Raw genomic sequence first — 19,505 nt, 5'->3', positions numbered from 1 at the left:
CCATTTCTCTTACAGACGACTATATCACAATCTATTACAAGCTGAGAAGAGGTGATGAACACAGCTATTTTTTAACTTTTTTAAATAACTGTGTTTTATGTGTGCTGGCTTTGTGTGCTTCTTAGCAATTTGTTTGTTTAATGATGTGACCTAAACTTGCATGGGAAAGATTTACATGATGTATTTATGTTTGTATCCACTATATGATAATATTATGTTCTGTGAAGAATAACATTCTGTTGAACACCAAAGAGCATGAATCTTGTGAAATTTTATTGCTCTAGAACTTCTACTTAGGAAATGTTCAAGGAGACTATAAATTCTGTAATACCTCTTTTTTGATAATATTTTTGCATGATTGAATCGCAGTTTGTGGTTCAGTTTTGCTTTCAGGTCATGGTTTGTTTCTTATTATTGCTTAAATTTATACAGAAATATTCATATTTTCATAAATCAGCCCCAGTGAATTAAATATTCATTGATTCATAACCAGCTGAAATTTGAATATTACTTTCAGTAGTTGTAGTTTCATTTCTTTACTAGCCCACTTTGTAGTATAAGGTGTTAATCTCATCCAAGTAATTCATTCAAAATATTATATTTAATGAATATTAGAGATACTACTGTCTAAAATGTACTAACAGAGATAATCATATTTTGATCACTTCTGCCCAACTTTGAAATTCTCTGCAGAAACAAGTTAATTCTAAATAACCCCTATTGCTTCAAGGGAACTGGGTAATATCACTAATGAATCAAGGCGAATGTCACTTAAAAGCTAAACACTTTGATCAATTAAAACATTAACACCAAACTTCGCTGTTAGATGTTGATTCTAAGGGTGCAGTTTAAAAGTCTGGACGTTAGTGTCCACTTCCCTTATTGGTGATGTTCTAAAGCTTATGCTTCTAAATATTGTTTCGATTTGGGCAAAAAAGTTGTTCTTCAAAGCTTCAAGCTCACTGTGTGGACATACAAATTGTTTGTGCATAATTTATTGTTATTAATTGTTGAGTAGCTTCTAATTATTTAGGTTATGGGTGCATTATTTTCTGTTCTTAGTCTGTCGTTCTGTTGTAACAGCTTGCTGGAAAAGTCGAAATAGTGTCAAATACTGTAAATATTTTAATGTCTGTAAATAACACAGAACAGTGAAGCAAAATCTCTTTGAATTATGCTTTTTCAGTATTTTTTGTTGTGTTATTAATAATTGTTTTTCTTTTATTAATATAAAGATGTGACAAAATTTGTACAGGAATTCTGAAGGGACCTACTGAATATTTGTTTTTTCTTTCTCAGTAATGAATATGATATGTGATTACTTTGTAAAAAGTATGTATTTAATGAGATAATAATGCAACAATGATATCATTGTTTAAAAAAATTAAATGACTGTTCACAGTTCAGCACTACTATTATGCAGAACTATTTTTGAGTTGTGATAACAAGAGAAAGTAGCTTCAACTGTGGTTAAAAAAGGTAGTAGGTTTTTAACTGCAGTGTGAACAGCAGTCTTGTAAATAAAAAGAGCCTGAAAATAACCAACAGTATGTATGGTTTGCCATTAATGCAAGCCTCTGCTGTGTCATATAAACCAGTGATAGCATAGCTTAAAACAACCCATACAAATTAGTCTTGTCACCTACAGGTAATGTTGAACTAGATGAGTGATCCAGGAATGCTTCCCTACTCAAGTATATTATTGCATATCTATTTGATGAGACAAGTTACAGTTCTTAAAATCAACACTATATAAATTTTATGAAAGAGTATAAGCATCCTATCTCAATCTGACAAGTGACTCATAGGTGACGCTGAAACTTATCTCTTTCTTATTCAAGCACATCTGAATGCATTCCGCAATACATGATATTTCTCCAAAGTATCAAAAGTAAGAGCTTTATTTTCTACATATGGGCTTATAATATCAAGCTATTTCGCTTAGTAGGGTTTATTTTGTGATCCCTTGATGCATCAAAATATGTCCTACCAACCGATCCCTTCTTCTAGTCAAGCTGTGCCACAAACTTCTCTTCTCCCCAATCCTATTCAATACCTCCTCATTAGTTACGTGATCTACCCACCTTATCTTCAGCATTCTTCTGTAGCACCACATTTCGAAAGCTTCTATTCTCGTCTTGTCCAAACTAGTTATCGTCCATATTTCACTTCCATACATGGCTACACTCCATACAAATACTTTCAGAAACGACTTCCTGACACTTAAATCTATATTCGATGTTAACAAATTTCTCTTCTTCAGAAACGATTTCCTTGCCATTGCCAGTCTACATTTTATATCCTCTCTACTTCGACCATCATCAGTTATTTTACTCCCTAAATAGCAAAACTCCTTTACTACTTTAAGTGTCTCATTTCCTAATCTAATTCCCTCAGCATCACCCGATTTAATTTGACTACATTCCATTATCCTCGTTTTGCTTTTGTTGATGTTCATCTTATATCCTCCTTTCAAGACACTGTCCATTCCGTTCAACTGCTCTTCCAAGTCCTTTGCTGTCTCTGACAGAATTACAATGTCATCGGCGAACCTTCTCCATGAATTTTAATACCTACTCCGAATTTTTCTTTTGTTTCCTTTACTGCTTGCTCAATATACAGATTGAATAACATCGGGGAGAGGCTACAACCCTGTCTCACTCCTTTCCCAACCACTGCTTCTCTTTCATGCCCCTCGACTCTTATAACTGCCATCTGATTTCTGTACAAATTGTAAATAGCCTTTCGCTCCCTGTATTTTATACCTGCCACCTTCAGAATTTCAAAGAGAGTATTCCAGTTAACATTGTCAAAAGCTTTCTCTAAGTCTACAAATGTTAGAAACGTAGGTTTGCCTTTTCTTAATCTTTCTTCTAAGATAAGTCGTAAGGTTAGTATTGCCTCACGTGTTCCAGTGTTTCTACGGAATCCAAACTGATCTTCCCCGAGGTCCGCTTCTACCAGTTTTTCCATTCGTCTGTAAAGAATTCGCGTTAGTATTTTGCAGCTGTGACTTATTAAACTGATAGTTCGGTAAGTTTCACATCTGTCAACACCTGCTTTCTTTGGGATTGGAATTATTATATTCTTCTTGAAGTCTGAGGGTATTTCGCCTGTCTCATACATCTTGCTCACCAGATGGTAGAATTTCGTCAGGACTGGCTCTCCCAAGGCCGTCAGTAGTTCTAATGGAATGTTGTCTACTCCCGGGGCCTTGTTTCGACTCAGGTCTTTCAGTGCTCTGTCAAACTCTTCACGCAGTATCTTATCTCCCATTTCGTCTTCATCTACATCCTCTTCCATTTCCATAATATTGTTCTCAAGTACATCGCCCTTGTATAGACCCTCTATATACTCCTTCCACCTTTCTGCCTTCCCTTCTTTGCTTAGAAGTGGGTTGCCATCTGAGCTCTTGATATTCATACAAGTGGTTCTGTTCTCTCCAAAGGTCTCTTTAATTTTCCTGTAGGCAGTATCTATCTTACCCCTAGTGAGACAAGCCTCTACATCCTTACATTTGTCCTCTAGCCATCCCTGCTTAGCCATTTTGCACTTCCTGTCGATCTCATTTTTGAGACGTTTGTATTCCTTTTTGCCTGCTTCATTTACTGCATTTTTATATTTTCTCCTTTCATCAATTACATTCAATATTTCTTCTGTTACCCAAGGATTTTTATTAGCCCTCGCCTTTTTACCTACTTGATCGTCTGCTGCCTTCACTACTTCATCTCTCAGAGCTACCCATTCTTCTTCTACTGTATTTCTTTCCCCCATTCCTGTCAATTGTTCCCTTATGCTCTCCCCGAAACTCTCTACAACCTCTGGTTCTTTCAGTTTATCCAGGTCCCATCTCATTAGATTCCCACCTTTTTGCAGTTTCTTCAGTTTCAATCTACAGGTCATAACCAATAGATTGTGGTCAGAATCCACATCTGCCCCTGGAAATGTCTTACAATTTAAAACCTGGTTCCTAAATCTCTGTCTTACCATTATATAATCTATCTGATACCTTTTAGTATCTCCAGGATTCTTCCAGGTATACAACCTTCTTTTGTGATTCTTGAACCAAGTGTTAGCTATGATTAAGTTATGCTCTGTGCAAAATTCTACAAGGCGGCTTCCTCTTTCATTTCTTCCCCCCAATCCATATTCACCTACTACGTTTCCTTCTCTCCCTTTTCCTACTGACGAATTCCAGTCACCGATGACTATTAAATTTTCGTCTCCCTTCACTACCTGAATAATTTCTTTTATCTCGTCATACATTTCATCTATTTCTTCATCATCTGCAGAGCTAGTTGGCATATAAACTTGTACTACTGTAGTAGGCATGGGCTTTGTGTCTATCTTGGCCACAATAATGCGTTCACTATGCTGTTTGTAGTAGCTAACCCGCACTCCTATTTTTTTATTCATTATTGAACCTACTCCTGCATTACCCCTATTTGATTTTGTATTTATAGCCCTGTAATCACCTGACCAAAAGTCTTGTTCCTCCTGCCACCGAACTTCACTAATTCCCACTATATCTAACTTTAACCTATCCATTTCCCTTTTTAAATTTTCCAACCTACCTGCCCGATTAAGGGATCTGACATTCCACGCTCCGATCCGTAGAACGCCAGTTTTCTTTCTCCTGATAACGACGTCTTCTTGAGTAGTCCCCGCCCGGAGATCCGAATGGAGGACTATTTTACCTCCGGAATATTTTACCCAAGAGGACGCCATCATCATTTAATCCTACAGTAAAGCTGCATGTCCTCGGGAAAAATCACGGCTGTAGTTTCCCCTTGCTTTCAGCCGTTCGCAGTACCAGCACAGCAAGGCAGTTTTGGTTAATGTTACAAGGCCAGATCAGTGAATCATCCAGACTGTTGCCCCTGCAACTACTGAAAAGGCTGCTGCCCCTCTTCAGGAACCACATGTTTGTCTGGCCTCTCAACAGATACCCCTCCGTTGTGGTTGCACCTACGGTACGGCCATCTGTATCGCTGAGGCACGCAAGCCTCCCCACCAACGGCAAGGTCCATGGTTCATGGGGGGGGGGGGGGGGGGGGGGGGGGTTCTTACACGTATAAGTTACAAATTTTTAGCCAAACTGTGCCATCCCTTTCTTCGTGCATGCAGTCAAATGATGGACCCATGGCTGTCACACAGTTATTGTTTGAGTGTTTCTGAAGGTATAAGGTCAGACAAAGCCATTCCTCTTACATAAACTAAGTTTCGTTAAAAATTACAATGAAAAAAGTTTGATTTTTAAAATTATATGTATATTACAACCTCAGGTCATCTTATCCTATAACATACAAAAAAAAAAAAAAAAAAAAATCATGAGATGATCACTGCATTTCCCACTTAGTAAGTGTAGTAACGTTTGGTTGGAAATAAATATGAAAGTATATTTCATGGACCAGTAGAAGCAATTCAAGTTTTTGAGTGCTCCTTTTACATTTTTTGCAGCACATTGTGAAACAGAATGCCAGCACAAGCTGAGCAGACCGTCTTTTGAGAAACAGAATGCCAGCGCAAGCTGAGCAGACCGTCTTTCAACTGTTAGAACTTGCGTGCAATTCATCGACGGAACCACACTACATAAAAACTCCTTCAAACAATATTAACGTTAGCTTTATTGATCACAGCCACAGGAGATGGCAAAGAAAACATGACTTGTTCGCTCGTTCCTAGCTTACAGTTGAAAATAACTTAACATGCAGGGAACAAGGAGCTTACAGTTGAAAATAACTTAACATGCAGGGAAGAAAAACATCATCATTATCTCGTAACTAAGCATGAACTAAACTGCAAGCATGGACGATACAGAAACAAACCACACACATACAGATAAAACACAGAGCCTTTGGTGGCTGGCGCGTGAAATGTTTATGGCGCAGTTTGAAACACTATGTAACTGTACAATGTTGCCACATCAGCCCCCATGGTAGCGGACCATTATTCCAAATAGTGCCTTGGTAAGGTGTTCACAGTAGGCTGGAAAGTGGACGTGGTGACAAGACGTTGAGGTGCACGTTGGTAGGTCCACTGCTGTTGTAAACTGTGCTGGTGGCTGTGAAGGTAGTGAGGTGGTGGCTGTTGGGTGAGACTGCAGCCTTGGAAGCTCTGGCACTGCTGCTTCTTGGAAGACATAAACTGATTTAACCCTGTCATATAGAAACAGTGGCCGCCTTTCCATTAACTGAAATGTCAGTTGTCTTGTTTCACCTTGTGACTACTTGGTAGCGTCCTGAGTATGGCGGCTCCAACAACAGTTTGAAGCCTTCCGTGTATAACATGATGTGTAAACAGGTTTCTAAGTCTTGATGCACGGAAGTGGTAGCTGTACCATGTCTGTGAGGGTGGTGTGGGTGGATTTGGGTCACATGCTCTCGCAGTTAGCGTAGGAGTTCTGGTTAATCATCCCTTGGTTATGACAGGGTATTTATTTCCACAAATTCTGCTGTAAGCCTCAACATCTTGCCATACACCAGTCCCACCGAAGAAGCGTCTACATCTGGTTTGAAAGTGTTTCTAAGGCTGAGTAGTACCATGGGAAGGCCTTTGGTCTACTCAGTATTGTGGCACAATAGTGCTGCCTTAAGTGAGCGTGCCATCTCTCGATCACCCCATTATGGGCTGGGTGACAGCTCGTCGTTTTGCGGTGAGTTGCGCTGCAGAACTTCGCAAGTTGTCTGAACATGTCGAATTCAAATTGCCATGCTCTGTCTGTCGTGATCTGTAACAGACAGTCAAAGCATGACACCCAAATGACACTAAAGCGAAGAAGAATAGATCCAGCTCACAGGTCGATTAAGGGAACTGTATGTCACGTATTCATTCATCTATTTGGGTCAACCATCTGCAGCACGGGATGTTGTGAATATGAGACAAGAAGATGGATCACACTAGGGCGAGTGGCTATGAAGAAACTCAAAATGTTCAAATGTGTGTGAAATCTTATGGGACTTAACTGCTAAGGTCATCAGTCCCTAAGGTTACACACTACTTAACCTAAATTAGCCTAAGGACAAACACACACACCCATGCCCGAGGGAGGACTCGAACCTCCGCCGGAACCAGCCGCACAGTCCATGACTGCAGTGCCCTAGACCGCTCGGCTAATCCCGCGCGGCGAAGAAGCTCACCAAGATCTGGCAGAGCACAACAATAACAAATCCTGGCTAGTTGAAACACTCGTGTTTTCTATCTTCTTTTATGGTTGCGAAATATGGACACTCGAGCTCAGAGACAAACAGCGCATTGATGTGTTTGAGCTTTGGTGCTGGCGTAGGATGCTACATCTAAAATGGACCGAAAGAAGAACAAATGTGTCCATTATTGAACAACTCGATATCTCCAGACGCCTTTCTTTTCGAGTCACCGAAAAAATTCTCCATTTCTTTGGCCATATTGTGAGAAGAGATGGAGAAAATCTAGAGAAAATAGTCTTGCAAGTAAAGGTCAAAAGCACAAGACTAAGATGAAAAGCAGCGAGCAGATGGATAGATCAAATCAAGATCATCTCTGGTCTACCTCTTCAGCAGGCACTAAGAGAAGCTGGCAACCATCAGGGATGGAGACGCTTGGTTCATGGAATCATGACGCTCAGGAATGAGGATGATGATGATGAGTCACCACGAGACCGCCATGCACCATCCTTTTTTGGGACCAAATGTAGCGGTGAGGACCAGGGGCTGTTGGAAGGCTGCATTGCACCTTCACAAATCATACTGTCGATCTTTGCTTTCTCAATTTTAAGATGATCTGAAGCCAAAGATTGTAGTCTTCAAGATGTGGGACGACCATCAATCGTCTCTATGTAGTAGTTTTACTGATCATGAGTTTTCAGAGTATGATATAATTAGTGCTGAAAATCTGTGGACAGTGCCATGCCTTAACTCGTTAGGCGCTCCAGAGGTCGTATTACTTTGGCAGTATGAACGGCTTTGTTCCGCCGAAATCTGGGCGCTCTTAAGCCTGTGGTGTTGTCAAGTAGGCGTGAGTACTTCATGTCCGGCAGTAGATTATAATTGGCGAGGAAGTCCGCTCTGCTGATAGGTTCGGCGACATCTGCAATGGCAAAAGCCAGGCAAAAGCTCATTGTAAACCCAGGTCTAGTTCCAAATGCAGGGTGCCGTACATTGTTATGACCGAGTTGTTTGTAGCAATCAGACATAATAACGTAGCTGGTCGCTTCCTGTGCAACATAGTCCGCAGGTAAATGGACAAATTTGATCGAGTGTCTATTAAATATTTCCAGTCATCGCCGATCACTGACAAACAGTCGTGCAGGCACAGATCAGCAATTGGAGGAGCCGGCCGAAGTGGCCGTGCGGTTAAAGGCGCTGCAGTCTGGAACCGCAAGACCGCTACGGTCGCAGGTTCGAATCCTGCTTCGGGCATGGATGTTTGTGATGTCCTTAGGTTAGTTAGGTTTAACTAGTTCTAAGTTCTAGGGGACTAATGACCTCAGCAGTTGAGTCCCATAGTGCTCAGAGCCATTTGAACCAGTTGGAGGAGGCACCTACTTCCGACCGCCATTGCCATTTGGGTTAGTGCAGCGAGTTGTGCATCTGCCGCTCGCTCCCCGAATTTTCGGTGATACCAGCAGATACTTTGCTGCTCAGGTTCACTTGTGGAAGATGTCGTCGATGACCTGCTGCACGAGCGTCGGCAGTATCGATTCTGGCTTCTGTCGTTGCTCGTGTCGCATCGACATAACAGTTCGTTGATCTGATTTGTCAGTACATCTACCTTGGCTGTCACGGCGTCGTAATCTGCGCGCGAAACAACTGACATTGCGCTAGCTCACTGCGCAGTAACTGCGCTAACAGAAGTTGGTGTCATCGCGTCTTGGATTGACAGGCGATGACAAACGACTGCTCCATATTGTGCTCAGTAAGCTGTCCGAAACAGTTCCCACGTCTATTTTACTTCTTGGGTGCCACAAGTACTCTTCCAGAGTGAGAACTTGGCGGAGTCACTCTTCTTGCAATGCTGACACTCGCGGGGTCAGTTCAGTCGGTCGTAAGAGTTAGCCTTTGGTGGCGAGGCAATTATATATCGCACTTCCGCGGCGTACTGGTTATCTAATTCCCAGCGCAAACTTGGTAACGTCTACCGAAATTCCAGAATAAACTTGCCTCCTCCTGCGCATACCACAAAGCTGGATTGTGTGGCCAGAAAGGGCAAAGCCTGGTAGTCTTACAGCCAGTCTTCGGTAAACGCTCGTCCGTCCAGTGGTACTATGCAGGTATATGACGTCGGAATCACCAATTGTCGGCACAAGCTGGGCAGACTGTCGTTCGAGGTTCGATTGTTAGAACCTGCGTGTACTTCATCGACGGAAACGCACTACACAAAAATTCCTTCCATCAGTATTGACGTTAGCTTTATTGAACACAACCACAGGAGAGGGCAAAGAATACACGGACTGTTCGCTTGTTCCGAGCTTACAGTTGAAAATAACTTAACATGCAGGGACAAAAAGATCAGCGTTATATGTAAGTAAGTACGCACGAACTCCTAGTACGTAGTGATGGGGAGCTCGTGAATGAGTCGTTCAAATGAACGCTTCACTCCAGTGAAGTGTGAACTAACCACTCAATTTCAATGAACTGGTACTTCAAACTCTTCACAGATAGCACACTCCACACTTTTTTCCAGTTCACTCACTCTCTTCCCCTCTCCCTCCCCCAGTACATCGGCGCTACGTCACTCATTCTCCCTTCACTTCAGTCCCCCCTCTACTGCCTGTCGACGAATCGCGCGGTGTTTCTGGGGAACGATAGGGTTAGGTGCGGTACAGGCGGTGAGGGGCGAGGGGAAGGTAGCGTCAGCTGCTTCCTGCAGTGCTGACATCATTACCAGCGACTATTTGTGCAGTTCAGCTATACTTCGCGTCTACGGGTAAGCTACCGTTGGCAGCGCTTGCAGACAAATGAATATTAAAATACAAAAGAAGAGGCTGGCTGTGTGAGCACGCACAGTCAACATGAAAATAAAATGCTTACCTTGTGAGTCTGGAACTGAAGCATGCGTGGAATCCACGCTTGAAAGATAATCGTTCATGTAGGAATGTTTATCTCGTACACATTATTGAAATAATTACACTAAATGTCAATTTGAGGATTGTTCTAATTAAATTTTTTAAAAAATACACATATATATTTATGAATAAACACCAACGGATTTGGTGAATCTTCAGAGATTTCCGTTTAAAAACATAATTTGTTCCACTTTTTTCCCTGTCAGGCGATTTCTTCTGTCAGTTATAAGGTGTCCTGCCTTCGAGAACACTCTTTCACACGGCGTGGAGGTTGCGACAATACACAGTCGTATTTTTGCAAGTTCAAAGAGCGAGGGGTATACTGACAGCCGTTCAGACCACCACTGAAGTGGATTGCCTTGTCTCTGTAGCAGGGGCTCTTGTAAATATTTGTCCACTTCCACTATTGCAGCAGCTCTCGGGTGTGGATTACTCTGCAGCCTGGAAAACACTTCATCAAATTCGAGCCAGAGACTGGAAGTTGATTCAGTGGTTGGAACTGAGATTGTTGCAGTAGCAGTGGATGTGTTCGTCACAAATTTCTCACAGTGCCTGATCAGGTTTAATTTCACCTTCTCAGCAGAATTTTTATCAGAAAAACCATGTAATTTGAACCGGGGATCCAATGCAGTTGCTTCCGCGAAAATGGAATTTTCCTCTATATTTCTAAATCGTCGTTTTAGGTCTTCAGCTAACTTTCCGGCCATCTGTTGCACGTCTACATGAATTTCAGTGTTATTAACAAACCTGCAACACCATTTTTTCAACGACCGACTAAGTAGTATAACTTTAGAAGCAGTGACAACATTTTCACTTGACATTTCCTCAGTGCAGTCTTTGAAAACTTTCAACAGGTCACAGGCTTGTGTTACACTTGCAATGTCCTCTGCAGTCAGATTTGGAAGATCTGGATAATTCAGAGTGATAACTGTCATTAGAGAATTCTTAACCTCGATTATTCTTCGCAGCATATCATAGGTTGAATTCCATCTTGTAACAGTGTCCTGTTTTAGTGTCAGAACTGGCTCTTTTAACTGTTCCTGCATCTTTTTCAGTTTCGTGCAGGCCTGCGAACTTCTTTTAAAAAATTCAACAATTTTTTTTACTTTATTCAGAATGGGTTGAATGTGCGGAAGCCCATTCTGAACAATTAAATTGAGTGTGTGCGCAAAGCAGGGGATGTGTTTCCAGGCTGTGAGTCTTATAGCTGCCACAATGTTAGCAGCATTGTCGCTGACAACACAGACGACTTTTTCTTGAATGCCCCATTCCCTTGTGACACGTAGCAGTTCTTCCGAGAGTTTTTCTGACGTGTGCCTTTCGTCGTATTTAAAGCACTCTAGGAGGGAAGACGCCAGCTCCAGGTCTTTAACGTAGTGTGCTGTCACCGACAAATAACTCTCATTTGTAGTTGAGGTCCACCCATCCATTGTCAGCACAACCGCTTTCGCAGAATTAATTTTGGCTCTCACAATTTCTTTCATCATGGCGTACTGTTGCTGTAGCAGCGTATTGGAAATGGTCTTCCGAGATGGCATTCTGTAAGCACCATTCAGTTTGCCTACAAAACTTTGGAAATGTTTGCTTTCCACTATGTTGAAGGGCAAATAATCCTTTACAACAGTCTGCAGAAGTGCGAAATCTATCTCCTGATTTCTTTTGTTAGAAAGAGGTTTCGGAAAATACATGGGTAATGTACCGTGATATGGAGGTCTGCTTTCTGATACTGAAGTGGTACTGTTATTTTCTGGCACCAACTGCTGTTCGCTTCTGGCATTAGCTGATGTTAGTTCCGGATTGTGCGGGTTTTTTATCCAAGAAATATCGGAAGATGCAGGAGCAGGGGGCGCTAAGCGTCTGACTGACAATTACACTGTTGGATGCAGCACTCGAACATGACGCGCTAGATTAAATGTATTTCCTCCTTTATATGAAATACACTTAGAACAGTAATTGCACTTTGCTTTCCCATCACCTAAATCGGCGAAGAAACCCCAAATTTCACTACTTTTACGCGATCGCGAGTTGCTAGCCATTGTATAAGAGTGAACAGACACAAAAACTGCTTTCCAAAGAAAATAAAGAGGGATTTTACCTTAAATCGTACCAATGACAACAGGTGACAGTTTACGTTTTGAATTTGGTGGGTTATTATTCTCAACAAAAATAAAATCTACAGGAAAACTTCTGAATAATTACTTAACGTAGGTATATAGACTTTGTAACAGTGGTAAACATACTCATTCTATTTTGGTTTAAATTTTAGAAGGAACAAAATTGGACTGCATTACGTTGGTAGCCCTAGTTTTCAGTCCATGAATACAACAAATAAGGTTTCACTTGGCGGATAAAGACTTTTTTGGGCGCTTCATGAGAAAATGTTGAGAAAGATTAAATGTAATCCCTTCTTTATATGTGACAGGTTTCTCTGTTTATCTTTCCTTTGTCCCCTTCGACCATGCTCTATTTAACTCCCAGACACTGTAAGAGTGTAAAACGTTGCGTTCACGTTACTGCATAGTTCGGCCATCTGTTGGTAAAATTATGAAGTATTACGAAGCTTCATTGTACGAGCGAGGCGAAGCCAGCGTAGCCGCGGCTGAGCGGCGAACTGGGCAACTTCGCCAGCCATCCGTACTTCGTGAATGAACTACTTCATTTGAACGCTTCACGGCAAAGTAGGTCGGCCATCTGTTGGTAAAATTATGAAGTATTACGAAGCTTCATTGTACGAGCGAGGCGAAGCGAGCGTAGCCGCGGCTGAGCGGCGAACTGGGCAACTTCGCCAGCCTTCCGTACTTCATGAATGAACTACTTCATTTGAACGCTTCACGGCAAAGAGTGAAATGAGTGAAGTAGTTAACGAGAATGAACGAGCTCGACCCATCTCTACTAGTACGGAAGATACAAAAACGAAACACACATACATAAAACACAGCGCCTCTGGTGGTTGGCGCGCGAACTGTTTGACGGCGCGGTTTCCAAACACACGCAAACGACGCGATACAGAACTATGTAACTGCACGATGCCGCCACGCAGAATACAGGATCGTAGCACTCGTTACGATACATGAAGAAGACAAAAAGATCAGCGTTATCTCGTAAGTACGCACGAACTCCTAGTACGGAAGATACAAAAACGGAACACACATACATAAAACACAGCGCCTCTGGTGGTTGGCGCGCGAACTGTTTGACGGCGCGGTTTCCAAACACTCGCAGACGCGACACAGAACTATGTAACTGCACGATGCCGCCATGTAGAATACAGGATCGTAGCACTCGTTACGATACATGAAGAACGAATGTATGAATGGTCCTGTAACTTTCAGTCATCCTCAACACTGTTAACCAAATTCAGGTAGTAATATCCTGCAGGGTTTTTTCAATATACTGTGTTTACGTATGATAAACAATGGTCATTTGGCATTCGTTGTTGCTCACGCGACCTTTGCCTAAAAATGCCGATATAAGAGAATGCTTACAAAAAGGAAAAAAGATAGTCATGGCTCCATGCCCAACGCATTTTGCGTCATTTATGATACATACAATTCTCACACTGAAGTGGCAATATCACCCAATGTTACAAGCGTGGAATTCGGGGCCTCTGACAGAAGATTGAGCCTGTGTCTTGTAAGTGAGTAGTGTTTTATACTGAGGACTAAATATTAATTATTTATTGAAAAAAAGACGAAATCCGTAAGTTTTTTAAGCAATACTGCCATTAAGTTTGCGTAATCTGAAATAATTACAAGTATTTCAACAGGTTGTAATGTCACAGATTGTAATGCAATTAGAGGCTAGATCTTGGTGCTTTCGCGTAAATTCTATTATGTACACCATAAGAAGATTGCACATTCTTTTTCGATTTCTTATAGGGAGCATTGTTTCTATAGTCCAGAGGTAATTTTTATGTTTACATTTCGTTTTACAGCTTATTTAATGTCTTCGTGTTTAAGAAGACAATTTTTTTTTTTACTATTTGCTGAACGTTTCCAGGTCGTTATCCGTACACGTCGCCTGGTGGGTACCTCTCCGAACCAGAGATCGGAGGATATGATTCCGATGCTGGCTACTCGTCGAAATATGCGACTCTTGACCGACGACGAATCAAAAATAAGGAGAACGATTTCACCACAAGCACGCTGCCACGCTCAAAGTAAGACCATAGAAACCTATGGAGCATATATGAACTTGCATGTTATTTTTCAGTGAAATTCCTAAGCATTTCTGCAAAAAATCAAATAGAATTTTTTGTGTTCTTAAATTACTGACCCGACTGAAAACTATTTGAAGCTTTCCATCTGTCTCTTTTCAACTTTTTTTTCTAACACACCTAAGGTTATTCTTTCATAATCTACAGTGAGTAAGAACTAAAAAACATCTTGTATTTTTTATATGTATGTGTACATAACATCCATCAAAAAGTTATTTCCAGTTTGTCTGTTATGTAATTCAGTGTTTCTGAATTTACCTCGTGAGCTTATATATGCTGTGTACTTGTGTAAAATAAGTGCGTTTAATGTGAGTAGAAATCTCTGATGTTGACTGCATATCTGCTTTAAAGGGAAAAAACTAAAAATGTAGCAATTGCAGGCGTCAGATTCTGTCCAAAATTATTATTGGCCGATGATAATGTCCTTTAAATATGGAGTGAATGTTGCCACTGACAAACCTAGATGGTCTGCTACACTACAGCTCAGCCTGTGACAACAACCAAGATTTTGTGATGCGAAGTGTGCAACCATACTATCGCATTTGAGCCTGAACAGTGTGTTTATGCAAGTATTAAGCAAGTAATGGTAGATAATCAGAAGCTATTCAATATAATTACAGGAGCGGCATTATTTTCCCCAAACAAAGTGATTTTTTTTTCAGGGTTTACTATGTCAGTATTTCCAAGTATAAGCAAAAGTAGAGTAAATCTACATCTACAACCATATTCTGCAGAACACTGCAAAGTGCATGGAAGAGGATGTCTGGTCTGCCATTTATTAGAGCTTTTCCCCCTTCTAGCCGGTTATTGAAGTTTAGTTATAGATACTCATTAATACAGTGTACAGATGTTTCTAACAGTCACATCTATTATCTTTCATTCTTTCAGCATCCTTTGTTATTTTATCTATACAGTGTGATGATTAAATGAACATAAATTTTGCGTGTCAGAGGGTAACTTAAATTATCACCATTTGTTAATATTTCTCCCCATTATTGGGTACTGAATGAAAATAACCATTGCTTACATGTCTCTCTCCAAGCTGTAATTCGTCTGATTTTATTTTCACATCCCTTTCAGAAGTGGTATGTAGAGGATGGCAGGTTATTCATAGACACTAATGCTATTACAAATTCTAAAATTTGTTTGTGGAGTAGAAGAAGTTGTTAGGTAGACACAGTTTCACATTAAATTTGAAGTTAAGTTTATTATCTGTTATATTCTTTAAATCGCTATGTAGTCAAGGGTTTTTATGGTTAAATACCTCATGCATTTCCGTGCCACACTAAGGCTGAATGATAGATAGTATAAGTCATATCTCCTTCTAATATTGTATGAATGAAAAATGGGAAAACATACGGAAAAGCTTGTCAAAAGTAGCTGCTTCCTCCATTATACTGTGCAGCAACTGAGTATCAACTGATGCTTGCACTTGTTTACACTGAAAATTTTGAAATAATATCCGTTATCCACAGATAAGTTATCCTAAAAATATTGTTTTATTATAAGAATTACCAAGATAACTTCTTTTTGCCACACTAAACGTGGTTGATTTCATGTGGAAGAGGCAACTAATATGTTTATAATTTTCTTTTAAATCAGCAAGCATTCCTTATTCCTAGCATATACACTATGTGATAAAAAATATCCGGACATCCCCAAAAACATATGTTTTTCATACTAGGTGCATTGTGCTGCCACCTACTGCCAGGTATTCCATATCAGTGACCTCATTAGTGATTAGACATCGTGAAACCCATATAGCACAAAATTGTACAGGCCGACCTTGTCTGTTGATTGACAGAGACTACCGACAGTTGAAGAGGGTCGTAATGTGTAGCAGGCACACATCTATCCAGACCATCACACAAGAATTCCAAACTCCATCAGGATCCACTGCAAGTACTATGACAGGTGGAAGGTGAGAAAACTTGGATTTCATGGTCGAGTGGCTGCTCATAAGCCACACATCACACTGTGAGTGCAAAATGACGCCTTATTTGGTGTAAGGAGCATAAAGATTGGACGATTGAACAGTGGAAAAACGTGTGGAGTGACGAATCATGGTACACAATGTGGTGATCCGATGACAGGATGTAGGTATGACAAATGCCCAGTGAACCTCATCTGTCAGCTTGTGTGGTGCCAGCAGTCAAATTCAGAGGTGGTGGTGTTATGGTGTGGTCATGTTTTTCATGGGGAGAGCTTGCACCCCTTGTTGTTTTGCATGGCACTATCACAGCACAGGCCTACATTGATGTTTTAAGCGCCGTCTTGCTTCCCACTGTTAAAGAGCAATTCGGGGATGCCGATTACGTCTTTCAACATGATTGAGAACCTGTTCATAATGCCTGGCCTGTGGCCGAGTGGTTACACAACAATAACCTTCCTGTAATGAACTGGCCTGCACGGAGTCCTGACCTGAATCCTATAGAACACCTTTGGGATGTTTTGGAACACAGACTTGATGCCTGGCATCACCGACCAACATTGATTTCATTCCTCAGTGCAGCACTCAATGAAGTATGGGCTGCTATTCCCCAAGAAACCTTCCAGTACCTAATTGAACGTATGCCTGTGAGAGTGGAAGCTGCCATCAAGGCTAAGGGTGGGCCAACACCTTATTGAATTCCAGCATTACCGATGGAGGGCACCATGAACTTGTAAGTCATTTTCAGCCAGCTGTCCAGATATTTTTGATCACATAGTGTGTCTGTATTTCAAATGACAGCTATCACTAGCGAAAAAAACTCTTATTTTGTATTGTATGAGGGAGACTAATTTACAGCTGTTACAGTGTTTGTTTTGGACACATCTCACTCCCACAATTGTGAAATCATAACACAGTAAATTTCTTCAAAGCCAGAGTACATAAGGAAAGAATGTGAACTCATATACAATTATTTTATCATAAGAAATGACATATTTGCTATCTTATGTTAATTACCATGTCATTACTTAAATGTAACTGTCTTAGGTATGTTCCTCACCCTTCATCAATCAAGTATGCTACAGAAATATACAAAAATCAACCTGGAAGAATAGAGGATTATGAACCAGGCCATTCATCAATATCAGAGCGTGAAGCAAAACAAGTAAGACTTTTTTTTAGATATTTATTGCTCTGTTTTGTTCTGTTAGAAGTCTCACTTAGTCAAATTCTGTATAACAGGAATGTCTTCACAGTCCTAAATAATTGTTTGTTTGTAATATATGTGTTTACTGACAGATTCACAGTTTTAATGTGACTAATCTTTTTTCTAAATTTCAGTGGTGGGACGAGGTTCTGGATATATTTGATGGGGTACGACACAACTCTTACTGAATTTTAATAGTTAAGAACTAACATTCTGATTAGTTTTCTAATTATCAGTCAGCAGTAATATGACTAACACTTGAAGTTATACTGAGAATTACCTACAGTTGTACAATTGCAGTGTTAACCAGTCCAATACAGATTCAAAAGAATAAAATTATTATGTGTCTTTAGTAGAACTATACTAATAATTTTGTACTTTTGAATCTATATTTACATAGTTTCATCACCTTTTATGGTGGATATAATTAAGTATAAACTATTGAATAACATGAGCCATAACACTTTATCTCTGTTGTATAAGTACAACACTCAGGAAAGCAATAAGTTCTGCCCATAGCATAAGAAACAAATAGTGAAGCATAATATTATACAGGGTGTTTCAAAAATGACCGGTATATTTGAAACGGCAATAAAAACTAAACGAGCAGCGATAGAAATACACCGTTTGTTGCAATATGCTTGTGACAACAGTACATTTTCAGGCGGACAAACTTTCGAAATTACAGTAGTTACAATTTGCAACAACAGATGGCGCTGCAAGTGATGTGAAAGATATAGAAGACAACGCAATCTGTGGGTGCGCCATTCTGTACGTCGTCTTTCTGCTGTAAGCGTGTGCTGTTCACAACGTGCAAGTGTGCTGTAGACAACATGGTTTATTCCTTAGAACAGAGGATTTTTCTGGTGTTGGAATTCCACCGCCTAGAACACAGTGTTGTTGCAACAAGACGAAGTTTTCAACGGAGGTTTAATGTAACCAAAGGACCGAAAAGTGATACAATAAAGGATCTGTTTGAAAAATTTCAACGGACTGGGAACGTGACGGATGAACATGCTGGAAAGGTATGGCGACCGTGTACGGCAACCACAGAGGGCAACGCGCAGCTAGTGCAGCAGGTGATCCAACAGCGGCCTCGGGTTTCCGTTCGCCGTGTTGCAGCTGCGGTCCAAATGACGCCAACGTCCACATATCATCTCATGCGCCAGAGTTTACACCTCTATCCATACAAAATTCAGACGCGGCAACCCCTCAGCGCCGCTACCATTGCTGCACGAGAGACATTCGCTAACGATATAGTGCACAGGATTGATGACGGCGATATGCATGTTGGCAGCATTTGGTTTACTGACGAAGCTTATTTTTACCTGGACGGCTTCGTCAATAAACAGAACTGGTGCGTATGGAGAACCGAAAAGCCCCATGTTGCAGTCCCATCGTCCCTGCATCCTCAAAAAGTACTGATCTGGGCCGCCATTTCTTCCAAAGGAATCATTGGCCCATTTTTCAGATCCGATACGATTACTGCATCACGCTATCTGGACATTCTTCGTGAATTTGTGGCGGTACAAACTGCCTTAGACGACAATGCGAACACCTCGTGGTTTATGCAAGATGGTGCCCGGCCACATCGCACAGCCGACGTCTTTAATTTCCTGAATGAATGTTTCGATGATCATGTGATTGCTTTGGGCTATCCGAAACATACAGGAGGCGGCGTGGATTGGCCTCCCTCTTCGCCAGACATGAACCCCTGTGACTTCTTTCTGTGGGGACACTTGAAAGACCAGGTGTACCGCCAGAATCCAGAAACAATTGAACAGCTGAAGCAGTACATCTCATCTGCATGTGAAGCCATTCCGCCAGACACGTTGTCAAAGGTTTCGGGTAATTTCATTCAGAGACTACGCCATATTATTGCTACGCATGGTGTATATGTGGAAAATATCGTACTATAGAGTTTCCCAGACCGCAGCGCCATCTGTTGTCGAAAATTGTAACTACTGTAATTTCGATAGTTTGTCTGCCTGAAAATGTACTGTTGTCCCAAGCATATTGCAACAAACGGTGTATTTCTATCGCTGCTCGTTTAGTTTTTATTGCCGTTTCAAATATACCGGTCATTTTTGAAACACCCTGTACATTACTT

The 19,505-nt window shown here is 40.9% G+C and overlaps 1 protein-coding gene across 8 annotated transcripts in view; it reads left to right on the top strand.

The window, feature by feature from the left end:
• LOC124618523 (sorbin and SH3 domain-containing protein 1) overlaps positions 1-19,505 on the top strand; it is a 935,475-nt gene that overhangs the window by 564,395 nt on the left and 351,575 nt on the right. For 6 of the 8 annotated variants that reach the window (XM_047145356.1, XM_047145358.1, XM_047145357.1 and 3 more), the window contains 3 exons: positions 14,042-14,201; positions 17,236-17,353; positions 17,530-17,562. In XM_047145356.1, coding sequence (XP_047001312.1) covers positions 14,042-14,201; positions 17,236-17,353; positions 17,530-17,562 — 311 coding nt within the window. The remainder of the gene's footprint in view (positions 1-14,041; positions 14,202-17,235; positions 17,354-17,529; positions 17,563-19,505) is intronic. The other 2 variants (XM_047145360.1, XM_047145359.1) reach the window with 1 other exon arrangement.

The sequence above is a fragment of the Schistocerca americana genome, chromosome 1 (assembly GCF_021461395.2).
Source record: "Schistocerca americana isolate TAMUIC-IGC-003095 chromosome 1, iqSchAmer2.1, whole genome shotgun sequence".
NCBI classification, from domain to species: domain Eukaryota; kingdom Metazoa; phylum Arthropoda; class Insecta; order Orthoptera; family Acrididae; genus Schistocerca; species Schistocerca americana.
This window is presented reverse-complemented; position numbering and strand designations above follow the sequence as displayed.